Source organism: Choloepus didactylus, chromosome 20 (genome assembly GCF_015220235.1).
Source record: "Choloepus didactylus isolate mChoDid1 chromosome 20, mChoDid1.pri, whole genome shotgun sequence".
NCBI lineage: Eukaryota > Metazoa > Chordata > Mammalia > Pilosa > Megalonychidae > Choloepus > Choloepus didactylus.
In genome coordinates, this window is record NC_051326.1 from 19394575 (window position 1) to 19416623 (window position 22049).

General features: G+C 37.8%; 1 protein-coding gene across 1 annotated transcript in view; it reads left to right on the forward strand.

The window, feature by feature from the left end:
* Positions 1-22049, forward strand: part of LOC119516419 (disintegrin and metalloproteinase domain-containing protein 32-like) — a 255054-nt gene that overhangs the window by 195738 nt on the left and 37267 nt on the right. Inside the window, exons 15-16 of the mRNA XM_037812770.1 lie at positions 3672-3855; positions 6830-6913. Coding sequence (XP_037668698.1) covers positions 3672-3855; positions 6830-6913 — 268 coding nt within the window. The remainder of the gene's footprint in view (positions 1-3671; positions 3856-6829; positions 6914-22049) is intronic.

Below are 22049 nucleotides of genomic sequence, written 5' to 3' on the forward strand. Positions count from 1 at the left end.
AACCAGGTGGTGACTCCAATTGCAACTGTTGTTCCAGATGTGGTGTCACTGCTTGAGCAAATCAATACATCCCCTAGTACCTGGTATGCAGCTATTGATCTGGCATATGCTTTATTCTCAATAGTTATTAATAAAGACCACCAGAAACAGTTTGCTTTCAGCTGACAAGGCCAGCAGTATACCTTCACTGTGCTACCTCAGGGGTAAATCAACTCTCCAGTCCTATATTATAATCTTGTCTGCAGGGATCTTGATCATTTCTTCCTCCCTCAAGACATCACGCTGGTCCATTATATTGAGGACATCATGTTGATTGGACCTAGTTAGCAAGATGTAGCAACTACTCTAGACTTAGTGGTAAGGCATTTTTGTGTCAGAGGATGGGAGATAAATCCAATAAAAATACAAGGAGCTTCCACCTCTGTAAAATTTCTAGGTATCCAGTAGTGTCAGACATGTTGAGACATCCATTGTAAGGTGAAGGATAAGCTGTTGTATCTGGCCCCTCCTATGACCAAAAAAGGCACAATGCCTAGTTGGCCTCTTTGGATTTTGGAGACAACATATTCCTCACTTGGGTGTGCTACTCCAGCTCATTGACCGAGTGACCACAAAAGCTTCTAGTCTTGAGTAGGGACCAGAACAAGATGAGGCTCTGTGACAGGTCAAGGCTGCTGTGCAAGCTGCTCTGCCACTTGGACCGTATGATCCAGCTGATCCAATGGTTTTGGAAGTGTCAGTGGCAAATGGAGATGCTGTTTGGAGCCTTTGGCAGGCTTCTATAGGAGAATCACAATGAAGTCCCTTGGGATTTGGGGGTAAAGCCTTACCATCCTCTGCAGATAACTACTCTCCTTTTGAATAACAACTTTTGGCCTGCTACTGGGCCTTAGTAGAGACAGAATGCTTAACCATGGGCTGCCAGGTTACCATGATATCTGAGTTGCCTATCAGGAGCTGGGTGTTGTCTGACCTGCCAATCCATAAACTTGGGTGTGCACAGCAGCACTCCATCCTAAAATGGTAATAGTATATATGAGATAGGGCACAAGTGGGTTCTGAAGGCACAAGTAAGTTACATGAGGAAGTGGCCCAAATGCCCATGGCCCCCACTTCTGCCACATTTCTTTCTCTTTCCCAGCCCAGAGCTATGGCCTCTTGAGAAGTTCCTTACAATGAGTTGACTGAGGAAGAGAAGCTCAGGCCTTGTTTACAGATGGTTCTGTATGATATGCAGGTACCACCCAAAAGTGGACAGCTGCAGCACTGCAGCCCCTTTCTGGGAGGTCCCTGAAGGACAGTAGTGAGAGGAAATCCTCCCAGTGGGTGGAACGTTGAGCAGTACACCTGGTTGTTCATTTTTCTTGGAAGGAAAACTGGCCAGAGGTGAGTTTTGTATACTGATTTGTGGGCTGTTGCTAATAGTTTGGCTGGATGGTCAGGGACTTAGAAGGAGCATGATTGGAAAATTGGTGACAAAGAGGTCTTGGGGAAGAGGTATGTGTATAGACCTTCTGAGTGGGCAAAAAATATGAAGTTATTTGTGTCCCATGTGAATACTCATGAGAGGGTGACTTTAGCAGAGGAAGGTTTTTATAATCAAGTATAAGATGACCCATTTTGTGGATACCAGCCAGCCTCTTTCCCCAGCCACTACTGTCAGTGCCCAATGGGCTCATGAACAAAGTGGTTATGATGGTAAGGCTGGAGGTTTCCATGGGCTCAGCAACATGGAATTTCATTCAATTTGTTTAACTGTAATAGACACATACTCAGATACGTGTTTGCCTTCCCTGTATGCAATGCTTCCACCAAAACTACCATCCATGGACTTATAGAATGCCTTATCCACCATAATGGTATTCTACACAGCATTGCTTCTGATCCAAGGAACCCACTTCACAGCAAATGAAGTGCTGGAATAGGCACATGCTCATGGGAATCTCTGGTCTTACCATGTTCCTCATCATCCAGAGGCAACTGGGTTGATAGAATGGTGGAATGGCCTGTTGAAGACTCAGTTATGGCACCAACTAGATGGAAATACCTTGCAGGGCTGGGGCGGTGTTCTCCAGGAGGCTGTGTATGCTCTGAATCAGCGTCCACTCTATGGTGCTGTTTCTCCGATAGCCAGGATTCATGGATCCAGGAATCAAGGGGTAGAAATGGGAGTGGCACCTCTCACTAAAACCCCTAGTGATTCACTAGAAAAAAATTTGCTTCCTGTCCCTGAAACCTTAAGCTCTGCTGTTCTACAGGTCTTAGTTCCAAAAGGAGGAGTGCTTCCACCAGGAGACACAACAATTATTCCTTTGAACTGGAAGTTAAGACTGCCACTGGCCACTTTCAGTTTGCAATGCCTCTGAATCAACAGGCAAGGAAGGGGATTACTGTACTGGCTGGGGTGATTGATCCTGTCTATCAAGGGGAAATAGGAGAGCAACTACACAGTGGAGGTAAAGAAGAGTTTCCTGGAATACAGGAGATCCCCTAGGGCATCTTTTAATACTACCATGCCCTGTGATTAAAGTCAGTGGAAAACTGCAACAATCCAATCCAGGCAGGACTCATGAATGGTCCAGAAACTTCAGGAATGAAGGTTTGGATCACCCCACCAGGCAAAGAACCACAGCCAGCTGAATTGTTTGCTGAGGGTATAAAGGAAACATTGAACAGGTTGTGGAAGAAGGTAGTGATAAATATGAACTGTGACTGCATGACCAGATACAGAAATAAGGCCTGTGATGGTATGAGTATTTCCTCCTTGTTTTGTTTTGAGTATGTTTGTATTAGTACATAAAGCAAATATCTTTGTTTTCTTCTCTATCTTATCTCCTTATCATGTGACATAAGTTGTATTGTTCATTTTATAGTATTTAAGTTATAGGATATCAAATTTAAGAATGAATTTTACCCAAGGAGTTGCACCCTATTCTGGAGAGATTTAGTATGTTCCCAGTTGTTCAGCTGAATATTGTTAGGCAAAACATATGTCTGTTATTGTATTCTCTTTAGGGAGTAAGCATGGTTTAAAGTTGACAAGGGGTAGACTATGATGGTTAGGGTTATGTGTCAACTTGGCCAGGTGATGGTGTCCAGTTGTCTGGTCAAGCAAACACTGGGCTAACCATTACTAGAAGGACATTCTGTGGCTGGTTAATAAACCAGAAGGCTGGTTTATTAAATCAGTCAATTTTTGATTGCATCTGTGAATGATTACATCTTTGATCAACTAAGGGAGTGTTTTCCCCAATGAGAGAATCCAATCAGTTGAAGACTTTTAAGGGAGAAGAGAGAACTTTCACTTTTTCTTCAGCCAGCCAGCCTCTCCTGGGGAGTTCATCGAAGACCTTCATTTGGAGTTGCCAACTCACGGCCTATCCTATGGAATTTGGACTTGTGCATCCCCACAGTTGCATGAGATACTTTTATAAAATCTTATATTTACAGATATCTCCTTTTGGTTCTGTTTCCCTAAAGAACTGAGACCAATACATGGCTTATACTTTTTTACTTTTTAACTTAAATATTAGTATTAAAGCATTATGTTTCCCCTAGGTAATTGCCATAAATGGAGAACTATTCTTTTTCTTTGTCAAAAAAAGCAAATCCAAAGCATTCCTAATAAATGCCTAATGCATAATAGTAAGATTATTTTACTGTATTTACAGGAATCTTATATGTGGAAGGTTAATTTGTACCTACCCTACTCGAACTCCTTTCCAACAAGAAAATATTGCTGTGATTTATGCTCATGTGCGAGATACTGTATGTATAACAATAGATTACAGATTGGATCCATCAGTTCCAGATCCAATGATGGTCCAAAGTGGCTCTCATTGTGATATTGGGAGGGTAAATGATTTAAACCTTTTTAAAAAAATCTTAGTTTATTCATTGTTTTAATATATATTTTAAGTATCAAAATTTGTTTCCAGTGCTATGTAACCATAAATATTTGGAGAAGGAGGAAATGAATAAGCTTTAATTGGTCTCTGTGCTGGTTTGAATGTATTATGTCCCCCAGAAAAAGCCATATTCTTTGATGAAATCTTGTGGGGCAGACAGAATAGTGGGGATTAAGTTGGAACGTTTGAATTAGGTTGTTTGCATGGAGATGCTCCCCACCCAACTGTAGATGATAACTGATGGGATATTTCTATGGAGGCATGGCCCCACCCATTTGGGGTGGGCCTTGATCAGTGGAGCCATATAAATGAGCTGGCTCAAGGAGAGAAAACTCAGTGCAGCTGTGAGTGACGTTTTGGAGAGGAACAAGCTTGCTAGAGAGGAACGTCCTGGGAGAAAGCCATTTTGAAACCAGAACTTTGGAGCAGACGCCAGCCACATGCCTTCCCAGCTAACAGAGGTTTTCTGGATGCCATTTGCCATCCTCCAGTGAAGGTACCTGATTACTGATGTGTTACCTTGGACACTTTATGGCCTTAAGACTGTAGCTGTGTAGCCAAATAAACCCCCTTTTTATAAAAGCCAATCCATCTCTGGTGATTTGCATTCCGTAGCATTAGCAAACTAGAACAGTCTCCACATACTAAGAGGGAAATTAGAGTGTTTTATTCTCTTAAGAATTTCAGTGCTGTATGCAAGAAAACTTCAAGTGTTTGCAGACTGAAGTGGGGAGGGGAGAGATCTTGGGAAACATTTTAGTTGAGCACTCCATAGCATGGAAACTTGCTTTTCTTCTTGGAGAAGAAAGAATCCCATTGAATAATGTATGTGTCTTTGGGCCTGGAGGACAAGATGACAGCTTCAGTCAGAGTGCTTAGAATCAAATCTTCACCTCTTGACATGTTGCAAGTTGCCTTACTTGTCTCAGTTAACCATATGTAAAGTGAGGATAATAATAGCATTTACAATAAAGGATTATTGTGAAGATTAAATGAGCTAGCATAATGCCCAGCATATAGTAAGAGTTAAATATAAATTGAATATTATTATTAATTATCATTATAATGTATAGTCTCTGAGACTGACCCAAATCTGGAAAAAAACTAGAGGGAATAAATTTACTTCAAAATCTGATTTAATTCCTGACCAGATCTCTGCTCATGAAGCAGTACTATATAGTATAAAGCGTAGGTTTTAAAGTGAGATACACATAGATTTCAACTGTGACTTTGCCACTTACCCTGCGAGATGATCTTAAACAAATTATTTGAAATAGTTAAGCCTTAGTATCCTTATATGTGAAATTTGTATTTTAAGAACCACATTTAGTGGTTTTACTGTTTAAATAAAGTTACTGAAGGTAAAATGTATAGTTTCATTAATATTGATTTCCTCTTCATGCTGAGGAGCCACAAATGCCTCCTTGAAGTAGATATAAGCCTGGAAGATAAATAGATATATTTAGTCCTTGGAGCCAAAACAATTTTTAAAATGTAGCATAGCCAACAGATGATTTGATATTGCTCAGTAGATAATTTAGTAAGAAAAGAACATTTAAAAAAATATATGGACAGTTCTTCTCAGAGATAATGTGTGAAAACAAACTTGACTAGGTTGCTTTTAATGATACTTGTTTTAGTTTGCTCAAGTTGATGAAATGCAATGTACCAGAAATGGACTGGCTTTTAACCATGGGGATTTATTAGCTTACAAGTTCCAGTTCTAAGGCTGTGAACATGCCCAAAATAAGGCATCAGTAGGATAATACCTTCTCCCTGAAGACCGGCTCCTTGCGATCCTCAGCTCCTCTGTCATGTGCCCAGGCACATGGCGACAACTGCTGGTCTCTCCCTTCTCTCCCGGGTTTCATTGCTTCCAGTTTCTGGGTGCAGTGGCTTCCTCTCTGTTTTCTGTGTCCTCTCTTTCAGTTTCTGTCTCTCTTAGTTTCTCTGGGACCTTTTTCTGTGTCTTCTCTCTGTGTTTTATCTTCATATAAAGGACTCCAGTAAGAGGATTAAGACCCACCTGGGGCACACCTCAGCTGAAATAACCTAATCAAAAGGTCCCACCCACAACAGGTCCCGCCCACAGGAATGAACAGCCCCAGAAATGATCTTTTCTGGGGCACATAGAGCTTCAAAGCATCACAGTCCTTTAAATCAAATATGATGGCACATTCTTGGAAATTTTTCTTCTATAAGTTAGTGTCCTTATGTAACAGGAATCTTCATCCCAGTTTCAGCTGAGGCAGGCAGACAATAGATATTACATTCCAAAATGAGTTAGACACTCAGCATGGTCAAAAACTAGGGAGAAGATTCCACACATTTTAAAGTTTAAAAGGTTTATATTATTTGGATTTAGAAAGGGTTTTGTGAGGCCATTTCTTTGGGGATATTTGTACTGTGCTTTACTCTTTAAATGGAAATTATTTCCAAATACATTATCTCATTTTAACCTTACAACAAATCTTCAAATACTGTACCAAAAGTATTGTACTCGTAAGAAAACTGCAGCATGGGAAAGTTGACATTGTTATAAAGAATGGAATTTGGAGTATATCTTTAGTCCTCTAATTGTGATACTTTAAATTTAAAAATATTTTATCTGGATTTTTAATATATGCTTTAAGAGAATGATAGATATCTCCAGTATATTTTAATGAAATGTGTATTACCTTAATTAAATCTGAGGGGATTCTACTAGCTCATATTTTATGAAAACTTGAAATATACTCTGATTATATCTAATTGATTCTCTTATACAAAATTTTAATGATATGTCCAATAAATATAGGGCATTCCTTTAATTGTTTTCTCAGGAATAGTTTCATTAGATTTCAGGGTATTATAATAAAAAGTGGTTCTTTGGTTATGGTTTTATGTGTATATGAAACATTTTTGTATGTCTTTTTATTTAGATTTGTATAAATGGTGAATGTGTAGAGTCAAGAATCATTCAGAATCAATCAAGTACTTGTTCACAAAAGTGCCATGGACATGGAGTAAGTACCACGTGATTTGTATTTCCCCTAATTACATCTATCTTGGACACTTTTCTGATTTTTTTTCAACATTTATTGGTTCCTACTATGTGCCAAGTCCTGTTGTATCTATCTTTAGTGTGGAGCTGAATGAGTTACTAAATTCAGTAGCCACAGTTACTTTTAGAGAACAATTTGAGTAACATTAAATTGCTGATGACCTAAAGAAATATACTGTTACAAGTGGGTACTTTTCAAGAGGTGTTAAATATTCCAATAAATACATTAATCTGTTCAAATAGGGAAGACAATTATACCATAACTCCTATGTATGTGAACAAATGGGAGTCATTCTTTTTCTTAAAAGCAATTTTACTGAAATATATTCACATACCATACCATCATCCAAAGTGAACGCTGTTCACAGGATCATCATATAGTTGTGAATTCAGCACCACAATCATTTTTTGAACATTTCCATTGCTCCAAAAAATAAAAATAAGAATAAAAATAAAAGTAAAAAAGAACACACAAAATATCCCATACCCCTCCTTTCTTTCTATTATTACTTTACATTTTGTCCCCATTTTTCTACTCATTTGTCCATCACTGTGTAAAGGGAGTGTGAGCCGTAAGGTTTTCACAATCATACAGTCCTACCATATAAGCTATACAGTTATACGATCATCTTCAAGAACTGTATTGCAATTCAACATTTTTGGATATTTCCTTCTAGCTATTCTAATAAACTAAAAACTAAAAAGGGATATCTATATAATGCATATGAGTTACCTCCAGAATGACCTCTCAACTCCATTTGAAATCTCTCAGCCACTGAAACTTTATTTTGTTTTGTTTCTCTTCCCCTTTTTGGTCAAGAAGACTATCTTAGTCCCACTTTGCCGGGGAGATTTACACCCCTGGAAATTATGTCCACATAGTGGAGAGGGCAGTGAGTTTACCTGAAGAGTTGGCTTAGAGAGAGACCACATCTGAGCAACAAAAGATGTTCTCTGGGGGTGACTCTTAGGCACAATTTTGAGTAGGCTTAGCCTCTCCTTTGCAGTAACAAGCTTCGTAAGGGCAAGCCCCAAGATCGAGGGCTTGGCCTACTAAATTGGTAGTCCACAATGTTTGCAAGAATATCAGGAATTTCCCAGGTAGGAAAGTTTAATATTTCCACATTTTCCCCCAGTCCTTCAAGGGGGCATTGCAAGTATTTTTTATTCTTTGCCCAAATTATTCTGAGATGTATTGGGGCTTCACGCTAACCTGTACAAACCAACCAGATCTCCTTCCCTATTCAAGGTTCCATGTAATTATGGTGTTTGAGTAAGCTGACTATTCAAGTTAAATTATATAGTTTGCTACAGAAAGTATGGATTTTGCATCAAATAAGCATCTCTTTCTTTGGTCCCACTCAGAAGCTGAAGTTTTAAAACAGTCAATATCATCCTCTACCCTTTAGTCTGATCTACCGCTGTCTCAACCAAGTACATTTCATTCATGTCTCCAATCAAAGTCTGATCTCCTTTTCAGGCTCTTTAACAGTTTCTGTATGAGGCAATGCTGACACTCACAGCTGCCAAACTCTGGCTTCAAGTCCCAGGCACCACACAGACACCCGAAGCTCCAGGGACCAACTGAGTCACATACAAACAGCTCAGCATCTCAGAATTTAGAAATAACTGTTAAAATTCATGAATAGATGTGACTGCTCTAAGAGCTCACAATCTAGGAACCTTTACAATAAGCCTTCCCCTAATAACCCTTGCTTCCAGATTAAATTCTTAGAGTTTGCACATTATTGTTAGTCCATATTGGTGAGGCACTATAATGTTTGTCTTTTCATTTATGGCTTATTTCAATCAACATACCGTCCTCAAGATCCATTCACCTCATTGCATACCTCACAACTTCATTCCTTCTTGCCGTCACTCAATATTGCGTTGTATGTATACCCCACAGTTCACCCTTCCGTTTATCAGTCGATGTGCCCTTAGGCCACCTCCATCCATTACAAATTGTGAATATAGCCACCACAAACACTAGTGTGCAAAAGTCCACTCATGTCCCTGCTCTCAGTTCCTCAAGTATACACCCAATAACAGGATTGCAGGACCAAATGGCAACCCCATACTTAGCTTCCTGTCAAACCACCACACTGCCTTCTTCCTGTCTACTTCCCCACCAACAGTGAATAGGTACATCCCTCTATCCACATTTTCTCCAGCACTTGTATCCTTCTATTTTTTTAAAAAACTTTTTTTAAATCAACTATAAAAAAAAAAATTAAAAAAAACATACAATAAAAGAACATTTCAAAGAGACCATAACAAGGGCATAAAAAAAAAGGCAACTAACCTAAGATAACTACTTTACTTCCCACACGTTCCTACTCTACCCCAAGAAAGTAACCTAATATAGCAACATTTCTGTGAACTTGATCCTACTATACCCATCAGAAATTAACAGACCAGAGTCATTCCTGGGCATTCCCAGAACATTAAATTTACCCACGATAGCTTATCTGTTCTTATTGGATTATCGTTCCCCCTTCCTTAATAGCTCTCTATTGCTAGTTCCCCTACATTCTACATTATAAACCATTTGTTTTACATTTTTCAAAGTTCACATTAGTGGTAGCATATAATATTTCTCTTTTTGTGCCTGGCTTATTTTGCTCAACATTATGTCTTCAAGGTTCATCCACGTTGTCATATGTTTCACGACATCATTCCTTCTTACTGCCGCGTAGTATTCCATCTTGTGCATATACCACATTTTATTTATCAACTCATCTGTTGAAGGGTATTTGTGTTGTTTCCATCTCTTGGCAATTGTGAATAATGCTGCTATGAACATTGGCGTGCAGATATCTGTTCATGTCACTGCTTTCCAATCTTCCAGGTATATACCAAGAAATGCAATCACTGGATTGAAGGGTAACTCTATATCTAATTTTCTAAGGAACTGCCAGACTGACTTCCAGAGTGGCTGAACCATTATACAGTCCCACCAACAGTGAATAAGAGTTCCAATTTCTCCACATCCCCTCCAGCATTTGTAGTTTCCTGTTTGTTTAATGGCAGCCATTCTAATCGGTGTGAGATGGTATCTCATTGTGGTCTTAATTTGCATCTCTCTAATAGCTAGTGAAGCTGAACTTTTTTTTATGTGTTTCTTGGCCATTTGTATTTCCCCTTCAGAGAACTGTCTTTTCATATCTTTTGCCCATTTTATAATTAGGCTGTCTGTACTATCATCATTGAGTTGTAGGCTTTCTTTATGTATGCAAGATATCAGTCTTTTGTCAGATACATGGTTTCCAAATTTTTTTTCCCATTGAGTTGGCTGCCTCTTTACCTTTTTGAGAAATTCCTTTGAGGTACAGAAACTTCTAAGCTTGAGGAGTTCCCATTTATGTATTTTTTCTTTTGTTGCTTGTGCTTTGGGTATAAAGTCTAGGAAGTGGCCGCCTAATACAAGGTCTTGAAGGTGTTTCCCTACATTATCTTCTAGGAGTTTTATGGTACTTTCTTTTATATTGAGATCTTTGATCCATTTTGAGTTAATTTTTGTGTAGGGTATGAGGTAGGGGTCCTCTTTCATTCTTTTGGATATGGATATCCAACTCTCCCAGCCCCATTTGTTGAAAAGACCATTATGACTCAGTTCAGTGACTTTGGGGACCTTATCAAAGATCAGTCGGCCATAGATCTGGGGGTCTATGTGTGAATTCTCAATTCAATTCCATTGATCAATATGTCTGTCTTTGTGCCAGTTTCAAGCTGTTTTGACACCTGTAGTTTTATAATAAGCTTCAAAGTCAGGGAGTGTAAGTCCTCCCACTTCGTTTTTCTTTTTTAGAGTGTCTTTAGCAATTTGAGGCATCTTCCCTTTCCAAATAAATTTGGTAACTAGCTTTTCCAAGTCTGCAAAGTAGGTTGTTGGAATTTTGATTGGGATTGCATTGAATCCGTAGATGAGTTTGGGTAGAATTGACATCTTAATGACATTTAGCCTTCCTATCCATGAACATGGAATATTTTTCCATCTTTTAAGGTCCCCTTCTATTTCTTTTAGTAGAGTTATGTAGTTTTCTTTGTATAGGTCTTTTACATCTTTGGTTAAGTTTATTCCTAGGTACTTGATTTTTTTAGTTGCTGTTGAAAATGGTATCTTTTTCTTGGGTGTCTCTTCAGTTTGTTCATTTCTAGCATATAGAAACATTACTGAGCTATGTGCATTAATCTTGTATCCCGCTACTTTGTAAATTTGTTTATTAGCTCTAGTAGCTATGTCGTCGATTTCTCAGGGTTTTCTAGATATAAGATCATATCATCTGCAAACAATGACAGTTTTACTTCTTCCTTTCCATTTTGAATGCCTTTTATTTCTTTGTCTTCCCAGATTGCCCTGGCTAGCACTTCCAGCACAATGTTGAATAACAGTGGTGACAGCGGGCATCCTTGTCTTGTTCCTGATCTTAGAGGGAAAGCTTTCAGTCTCTCACCATTGAGTACTATGCTGGCTGTGGGTTTTTCATATATGCTCTTTATCATATTGAGGAAGTTTCCTTCAATTCCTACCTTTTGAAGTGTTTTTATCAAAAAGGGATGTTGGATTTTGTCGAATGCTTTTTCAGCATCTATTGAGATGATCATTTGATTTTTCCCTTTCGAATTGTTAATGTGTTCTAATACATTGATTGATTTTCTTATGTTGAACCATCCTTGCATGCCTGGAATGAACCCCACTTGGTCATGGTGTATGATTTTTTTTAATGTGTGTTTGGATTCGATTTGCAAGTATTTTGTTGAGGATTTTTACATCTATATTCATTAGGGAGATTGGCCGGTAGTTTTCCTTTTTTGTAGCATCTTTGCCTGGTTTTGGTATTAGATTGATGTTAGCTTCATAAAATGAGTTAGGTAGTGTTCCATTTTCTTTGATGTTTTGAAAGAGTTTAAGTAAGATTGGTGTCAGTTCTTTTTGGAAAGTTTGATAGAATTCCCCTGTGAAGCCATCTGGCCCTGGGCATTTATTTGTGGGAAGCTTTTTTGATGACTGATTGGATCTCTTTGCTTGTGATGGGTTGGTTGAGGTCTTCTATTTCTTCTCTGGTCAGTGTAGGTTGTTCATATGTTTCCAGGAAATTGTCCATTTCCTCTACATTATCCAGTTTGTGGCCATACAGTTGTTCATAGTATCCTTTTATAATTTTTTAAATTACTTTGGGATCCGCAGTAATGTCACCTTTCTCATTCATTATTTTGTTTATATGGGTCTTCTCTCTTTTTGATTTTGTCAGTCTAGCTAGGGGCTTGTCAATCTTGTTGATCTTCTCAGAGAACCAACTTTTGGTGTTATTTATCCTCTCTATTGTTTTTTTTGTTCTCTATGTCATTTATTTCTGCTTTAATCCTTGTTATTTCTTTTCTTCTATTTGGTTTAGGATTGGTTTGCTGTTCATTTTCTAGCTTCCTCAGCTAATCCATTAGTTCTTTGATTTTGGCTCTTTGTTCCTTTTTAATATACGCATTTAGTGGTATAAATTTCCCCCTCAGTACCGCTTTTGCTGCATCCCATATGTTTTGGTATGTTGTGTTCTCATTTTCATTCATCTCTATATATTTAGCAATTTCTCTTGCTATTTCTTCTTTAACCCACTGATTGTTTAGGAGTGTGTTGTTTAACCTCCAGGTATTTGTGAATTTTCTAAGTCTCTGATGGTTATTGACTTCTAATTGTATTCCATTGTGGTCAGAGAATGTGCTTTGAATAATTTCAATCTTTTTAAATTTATTGAGCCTTGTTTTATGTCCCAGCATATGATCTGTTCTGGAAAAAGTTCTGTGAGCACTAGAGAAGAATGTGTATCCTGGTGATTTGGGATGTAATGTTCTATATATTTCTGTTAAATCCAATTCATTTATCAGATTGTTTAGATTTTCAGTTTCCTTATTGGTCTTCTGTCTGGTTGACCTATCTATAGGAGAGAGTGATGTGTTGAAGTCTCCCACAATTGTGGAAACATCAGTTGCTTCCTTTAGTTTTGCCAGTGTTTCTCTCATGTATTTTATGGCACCTTGATTGGGTGCATAAACATTTATGATTGTTATTTCTTCTTGTTGAATTGCCCCTTTTATTTGTATGTTGTGGCTCTCTTTGTCTCTCATAACATCCTTGCATTTAAAGTCTGTTTTATCTGAGATTAATATTGCTACACCTGCTTTCTTTTGGCTGTAGCTTGCATGAAATATTTTTTCCATCCTTTCACTTTCAACTTCTTTGTGTCCTTGTATCTAAGATGAGTGTCTTGTATACAGCATATTGATGGTTCATTTTTTTTTATCCATTCTGCGAATCTATATCTTTTAATTGGGGAGTTGAATCCATCTACATTCAATGTTATAACTGTGAAGACATTTCTTGAATCAGCCATCTTATCCTTTGGTTTATGTTTGTCATATATATTTTTTCCCTTTCTCTATTAATGTCCTTTAATGTACCTATACTGAATCTCTTTAGTATTGAACCTTTCTCCATGTCTCTCTCCTTTCTTTGTTTCTGTGGTTGTAGGGCTCCCTTTAGTATCTCCAGTAGGGCAGGTCTTTGATTAGCAAATTCTCTCAGCATTTGTTTGTCTGTGAGAAATTTAAGCTCTCCCTCAAATTTGAAGGAGAACTTTGCTGGATAAAGTATTCTTGGTTGGAAATTCTTCTCACTCAGAATTTTAAATGTCATGCCACTGCCTTCTCACCTCCATGGTGGCTGCTGAGTAGTCACTACTTAGTCTTATGCTGTTTCCTTTGTATGTGGTGAATTGCTTTTCTCTTGCTGCTTTCAGAACTTGCTCCTCTCTTCTGTATTTTTCAGTGTGATCAGAATATGTGTCAGTGTAGGTTTATTTGGATTTATTCTATTTGGAGTTTGCTGGGCATTTATGATTTGTGTATTTATGGTGTTTAGAAGATTTGGGAAGTTTTCCCCAACAATTTCTTTGAATACTCTTCCTAGACCTTTACCCTTCTCTTCCCCTTCTGGGACACCAATGAATCTTATATTTGGACACTTTATATTGTCTGTCATATCCTTGAGGTCAATTTCGATTTTTTCTATTTTTTCCCCCATTCTTTCTTTTGTTCTTTCATTTTCTGTTCTACATCTTCCTGGTCACTGATTCGTTGTTCAAATTCCTCTAGTCTTGTACTGTGACTATCCAGAATCTTTTTAACTTGGTCAGCAGTTTCTTTAATTTCCATAAGTTCATCTATTTTTTTATTTACTCTTGCAATGTCTTCTTTATGCTCTTCTAGGGTCTTCTTGATGTCCTTTATATCCTGTGCCATGCTCTTCTTCATGTCCTTTATATCCTGTGCCATGGACTTGTCGTTCATCTTTAGTTCTTTGATTAATTGCTCCAGGTACTGTGTCTTGTGTGATCTTTTGATTTGGGTGCTTGGGCTTGAGTTATCCATTTCGTTTGTTTTTTTTTCATATGCTTTAAAATTTTCTGTTGTTTTTGGCCTCTTGGCATTTGCTTAACTTGATAGGGTTCTTTTAGGATTTGTAGACCAATTGAAATCCTTATCTCTAATTTGTCATCTCTACAGCTTTCTGGAGTACACTTTCTCTAACTAATCAGCAGGTGGTGTCCACGAGGCACCCGTTCCCCTCAAGCCAGTTCTCCCCTGCTTTGTCTTTGTGGTGAGCAGGGGAGTGAGTCTTGTGGGTTCCAATTGGTGTACCAAGCTTGCATGTGTAGTTGGTGTTGCCCACCCTGTATATGGGGCGTGTGTCTGGGCAGTCAGGGATGGGGGGGCGGCTCTAACAATCAAATCTCCATGTTGTTCCTGGAGTTTTAAAGCTGCTGTAATAGTCTAATCCTTCAGTTCAGTCCTGCCACAGTTTGTCTCTGCCACTGACCCGCAAGTCCTTGGTATTGGCGTATGGCTCCTGAGACTTGCAAGTGGGCCCCTCTTCCAGGCTGTGCACCCCCTGGTCCTCTGTTGAGGGATGACTGTGGTATGTCACAGGTGAGTGCCGTCCCCCCAGGGCAGTTCTGGGCTGCTGGGCTGTGTAGGGAGGCTCCCAGTCTGCTGAAAGGATGGCTGAATGGGGCATGTTAATTCACACTGCTCTGCCTTCCCAACTCTGGGACAACCAGCTGAGGGTGCAGGGAAGGCTATTGTCCATGCCCGATTTTGTGGTATGTGGGTGTGTTACTGGAAGCACTTCCATTACACTGGGTTGTCTGGGGCAGCTCTGGGCTATGGGGCCAGTGATGGGCAGGAGTGTTCCCTGTCCACCAGGATGATGGCTGTGAGAGGACGCCCCCCTTTTCTTGGGAAGTTGTGGTGTTTAGTGAATTTTCTCAGCCACTGGATTATTGCCTTTTGTCTCAGAGCTCTCTTAGTTCTGCTCTTGTCTTGACCTTCCCAAATTGCAAGTCTTTGAGTCTTTCATATTGGGCTTCTTAGAGTAATTGTTTTAGAAAAAGAATAAAAGTTAAAAAAAAAAAAAGGGCCCTCCTAGCAAATCTAATGTGTTATTGAAATGCTAAGAGACAAAGCAATTAGGGCCATTAAGGAAAGGTCCAGGGGGCAAAGAGACAGTTTTTCTTCTGGATTTGCATATGAGCCTCAGGGCCTGAGCTTTGCCCTTCCCCTTTGTTTGTTCACCAGAACTCCAAAAAGCCTTTGCTTTTATTTTTGGGTATTTCTTGCTGTTTTTTCTATCCCTATCTCCTCTCCACCGGGCTGGCTGCTCCCGGATTCTCTGGTGTCTGGTCTCAGTCTATCTATGATTGGAGTCTGGATCAGTAGAATGAGTTTCCGATAAGAGCTGCCACTGCAATTCTCCCTTCTCATTCCCAGCACTGACAGCCCCTCCCCGCATTGGACTGAGCCTCGCAGGGAGGGGTGCGGGTCCCCTGGCCACGCATACTTACAGATATCGCTGATCTCAGCAGTTCCACATGTTCATGAGTGTTGTATGAAGTATGCCCAAAGTCAGATTGCTCTGCGGTGTCCAGTCCACGCAATTCCTGGCTTTCTACCTAATTCCCTGGAGGAGTAACTAAAACATACACCTCACCACTCCACCATCTTGCCCCGCCCTCCCTCTGTTTATTTTTGAAACAGTTTTGTTCACATGCCATACAATCCATCCTAAGTAAGCAATGAATGATTCCTGGTATAATCACATAGTTATGCATTTACCACCATATTCTACATGAGGACATTACCATTTCTTCTGCAAAGAAAGATGAAGAGGAGAAAAAAAAAGAATAATAAAAAATAAAAGATAGAAGAAAATAAACTAAAATAAAATAAAATAAAAAGGTCATACAATGACAACACCAAGAATCCCATACCACTCCCTTACATCCCTGTCTTATACACATTTAGCTTTGGTATATTGCCTTTGTTGCAATTAATAAAAGCATATTACAATGTTACTGTTAAGAATAGACTCTAGTTTGCATTAATTGTATTTTTCCCCCTATACCGTCCAGTTTTCAACACCTTGCAATGTTGACATTTATTTGTTCTCTCTCATGTAAAAACATTCTTATATTAGTACACTTAATCACCATCATTGACCACTCTAGGGTTCACTAAATTATACAATCCCAGTCTTTATCTTGTATGTTTGTTTCTGGTATCGTACGTACCCCTAGCCTTCTTTTTTCACCCGTACTCAGACTCATCTTTGTTCAGTGTACTAACAATATTGTACTACCATCTCAAAGTATTGTGTAATCTATTTCTGGATCTATACAATCAAACCTGTTGAACATTCTGTACTCCTTCAGTATCAGATGCCTGATCTCTACCCTCTTTTTATCTCCTGATAACTTGTGTTCTCAACTTAAACTTTCAAGGTTCACTCATTAATGTGAATTCATATTAGGGAGACCAAACAGTATTTTTCCTTTTGTTTCTGGCTTACTTCACTCAGTGTAATATCCACTGTCTGCCATTTTCTCTTTTGGATTTTATATGTCATATCTTATTTTATTTTTATTTTTTTCTTCCAATCTTATTACCCTTACTGATAGTCCTCATTTCTACACTCTTCTCCAACCTCTCTCTCCTGTCTTTTCCTATTTGCCTGTAGTGCTCCCTTTAGTATTTCTTTTACAGCAGGTTTCTTCTTCACAAACTCTCTCAGTGTCTGTTTGTCTGAATATATTTTAAACTTTCTCTCATTTTTGAAGGACTGTTTTGCCAGATATAGAATTCTTGGTTGGCAGTTTTTCTCTTTCAGTTTCTTAAATATATCATACCACTGCTTTCTTGCCTTCATGGTTTCTGTTGAGAAATCTGCATTTAGTCTTATTGAGCTTCCCTTGTATGTGATAGATCACTTTTCTATTGTTGCTTTCGGAATTCTCTGTCTTTGACATTTAACAATCTGATTATTGAGTGTCTTGGCATAAGTCTATTTGTATCTATGCTATGCTTCTTGAATCTTTAATTTTATGTCTTTCATTAGAGATGGGAAGTTTTCAGTGATTATTTCCTCCATTATTGTTTCTGCCCCTTTTCCCTTCTCTTCTCTTTCTGGGACACCCATGACACATTCAACTGCTTCATGTTGTCATTCAGTTCCCTGTGATGCTCCTCATATTTTTCCATTCTTTTCCCTATCTGCTCTTTTGTGTATAGGATTTCAGATGTCCTGTCCTCCAGCTCATGAATCCTTTATTCTGCTGCTTCATATCTGCTGTTATATGTCTCCCTTGTGTTTTTCATCTCTTGTATTGTGCCTTTCATCTCCATAAGTTCTGTCATTTGTTTTTCCAAGCTTACAAATTCTTTATAGTCACCCAGTATCTTCTTTATATCCTTCATCTCTTTTGCCACATTTTCCTTCACCTTGTTGATTTGATTTAGAAGATTTGTTTGAACATCTTTAGTTGTTTCAGCTCCTGTATCTCATTTGTAGTGTAAGTTTGTTCCTTTGCCTGGGTCATATCTTTTTTTTTCCTAATGTGATTCATAATTTTTTGTTGTCTAGACATCTGATCTTGATTACTCCAGTCAGATTTTCCCAGACCACACAGGCCTAGGTTTCAGGAGGAAGGTGTCATTGGTATCAAGTTTCTCTAGGATGGGACCCAGCAGGTTTTCAGACTTTTCTGTGAAGACTCTAGGCTCTGTGGTTTTCCTGTCCTGCCCAGCAGGTGGCACTGGTCAGCCTGCAGATTCCCACTGGTGTAAAGAGGTACTGTGCCTATCATTCTCAATGAGCCCTGTCCGAGCCAGGGACTGAGGGTGTCATAAGCCAAGCTTAAGTTGTTTCTGGTTTCTCCCTCCAGGCTCTGGGGTCTGAATTCTCTGAGGGAAGACAGCCACTTGAGCTGGGCCCTGTCTCCCCTTTACTTAGGGAAGATATGCCCTGTTGTGAATTATCTCCTACACTTGAATTCCTCCTTTATCTTTGTGACTCTTTTAACTCCACCCTTGCCTGGGTCATTGCTGACAATTGTAAATGCCTGAGGCTTTCTCTAGTAAGCTACTTAGAATGGGAGAAAAAAAGAAAAAAGAAAGAAATCCCCTTTTTAGAGCCTGCCCCTCCCAGTTTCACCGGTCAATGGGAGATGGTACCTGGTTCTCTGTGCCCCTTTTCTTGGGACACAGCCCTTTTCCAGTGTTCTGAGCTCAGCCATCTCCAAAAGCCTCTGTTATTATTTATTTATTATTATATTTTTAATGTCAGCCCCTCCTACTCTCTGCCAGGAAAGACCTCTGGGTTCCTTTACTGCTTGCTCCAGGTTTATCTGTGCTCATAGCTTATTTTCAACAGTCCAAATTGGAGCTTGGTTAAATTACTTTCCCTTAGTCCTAGAAGAGACTGCTTCTTTTTCCCACAGGGAAATGTTTCAACTCAGTCTGTCATGCCAGTCAGGGATGGGTGCCAGTTCCGCAATTTGGGGAGACTTACAGTTCTATGCTGCAATCTCAGCCATTCCATGTATTCCAGACTGGTGTACAATGTGTGTCCAGTCATGAATGTTTCCCAACAGTTGTTCCAGACTATTTACTAGTTGTTCCTAACTATTTACTAGTTGCTCTAGTGGACTAATTAAACTCCATATCTCCCTATGCTGCCACCTTCCCTTGGGCTATTGAGGGCATTCTTTTTAGCTTGTCACAAAAATTTTAAGTAGATAAATTGTACTTTCTTTGGGACTCTGAGATGAAACTTGAGAAAACTGGGCAGAGATATACTGAAAATTCAGGCAAAATTTTTTTAAGACTAAATGAAAACTTCTCGTCTACTAAAATCTCAGAGAAATTTTCCAAAGCTATTGTAACCAACTCATCCAGTCAATCTGTTAAAAACTAATACCTTTAAAAAACAGTAAATACTCAGTTCATCATTTGATATTCCTAATATCAAATAATTTTTGGTGAATTGAGTATTAGACAAACACATTGGGTGACTTGTCCTAGGCAAATTGACTTTCCATGAATTACCTTTCAGAAAAATGACAAATCCAAAATATCACAATATGAGATTTTTCAGTGTAGATTTAGATTAATAAGAAAAAAATCAGATTGTGATATGTTATCAGTAATAAAACCATAGTCATTAAACTACAGAGAAACACCTACCTAGTTCTGATGCTTTATTGTAGTTTATTCTTTAAAATATGTGTTTGTACATATATATTCACTAAGTTGTTTAATTTTATATAATTACATCAGTGATTCACATTATACCTGCTGTAGTTTTTTGGTACTGTTTTTTTGTTTTGTTTTTCTTTTCTAGTCTTTCTCTTTACCCCACATCAGCTTCTCTGCCCAAATCCACATCAGCAATCCACCATATTTTATTATTCCTTAGTTTTTTCCAGGCTCATTTAATCAGGTACAGATTATATGTCCGTATGCTTATATAGTATTTGATAGGTTGTAAGAGCTTAGAACTCTGCCTGGCAAATATGCAGTCAAATATTTGCTGAAAGAATATGTACATTCATATAGATGGTACATTCATACAGATAGTATCACACATTTCTGAATCTAACCTTTTCATTCAACAATACCTAACTTAAATCCCTCCAAGTCAATAGATAGAGCTTAAGTAAGATCCTTGTACATATATCCTTACATGTTGTCACTTGTATTTCTGTGGCATAGATCACCAGAAGTCTGACTGCTTGTTGTTAAAATTTTAACAGTGATAGGTTTGTTACAGCCAGATTGCTTTCCCCAAACACTGAAACACTTTGTATTTTCTTGCAATGTAAAAAAGTACTTCCTCTCTCTCATCTCTTCCCCTTCCCCCCAACCCCTTGGAGCAATGAGTATTATAAATATTACCTGTGAACCCCCTGGGCATGTCAAATGAAACTTACATTGAGGCTAAATTTCATTTTTGAAACAGGGCAATTGTTGACAGTTAACAATCTAAGTCTTTACCCCTTCACATTCCTGGATATTACTTGTATTTTTCTTCACCCATAATAGCAATATTATTTGTTCATCATAGAAGACTTGGAAAGCTTAGAAATGTAAACTAGAAAAAAAATGAACCACATGTATACAATACAGAGATAATGCTTCTCTTACCAGCCTTGTTTCTTTGTCTATGTACATGTATCCATATATATAACTTCATTTATGTCTTCATTCAACATACAGATTTATGTGTATGAGTATGTAGATTCATTCATTCACTCTTTTAACAAATATGACACAGTATTTTATGTAAAATGTAACAGCATGTTTTTTTTTTTCCACTCAAAGCATTTTTTACTCCTAAGAATTTTTCTGTGTTTTTAAATATTGCCTAAAATACATTTCAGGAAATTATATTATATAACTTTATTTATTTTAAACATTTTCTTATGTTAAGCATATTCTTTTTGATTCTTCACTATTATAAAAATTTGCTTTGATGAACAAACTGGTATACAAATCTTTATAAACATTCTTATTTCTGTAGGATAGATTTTCAGAAGTGAAATTACTGAATGTAAAGGGAAAAAACACTTTAAGATATTCGTCTAAATTGCTAAAATTCTTTCCAGACAGTTCTATAAATTTACACTGTGGTAATAAGCATATGAGAATGCCTCTTTCACTTATTTCTCTTGACTCTAAGTATTATTATATTTTTAATCTTTGCAATTCAATTAAAGGGAAAAGTTCTCCACTGTTGGTTTAATTAAATATTCTTTGATTTTGGTGAGATGGAACATGTTTTCATATTTTTAATAACCAGGTGTTGATCAGGGAATTATCTATTCATGGCTTTTGTCCATTGGGCTTCTAATTTTTCACACTAAGATATGGTGCCATGTATATTATTTACTTTTTAGATATGTATAGTGGCTACTTGTTTTATTTTATTGACTTAAATATTCTTGTACCAGTAGTACATGTTTTAAATTTCATGGCAATTGGTAAAAATTAATTACATATTAACATTTAATATGTCAAATCTCCCAGTTGTTCTTATGTTTAAAAATATTTGGAGTAATACTGCCGATTTATTCTTAAGGATAAAATTTAGAATCATTCTGTCATTGTCCCCAAATTTTTCAAACTGGAATTTTTGGTAGAATTCCATAATATGCATAAGTTAATTTGTGTCCTTAAAATCTTTATTTTATAGGTTCTGCATCCTGGATTATTAATGAAAGTCTTTGTTACTTGTTTCTGTGGAAAATTTTTTGGTTTTCATCATATAATGTTACATACATATCAGAATTTTCCTAGGTAGTCCATATTTTTGGTTGCCAGTATGAGCAGTGCTCTTTTTCCAATAAATTTAATTTTAGGGAAATTAATGATATTTGCATATTTGTTTCTACTCAGGCAACACAAACATGTCTCAGATTTATCTTTGGTTGTCCAGCCCCATTTATAGATTCAGCTACTCTATGAGAAACTCTAGTACTTTTGAAATGTGAATAGTATTCAAAATCATAATTTGAGCTCTAGAGGTACAGATTGTATTTTTTTTAACATGAGGACTTGAGGTATAGTGGAGGAATGCTGAGGCTAGTTTCTACTTTTGTGAAAAGGTAGAGAAATTGATCTTTTCTTAAAAGTTCATAGATATTTCTGGCTGTGATAGAGTACCTGGATCTTTAATTACACTCTTGCCTTAAATAACTAGAAAACTGGTA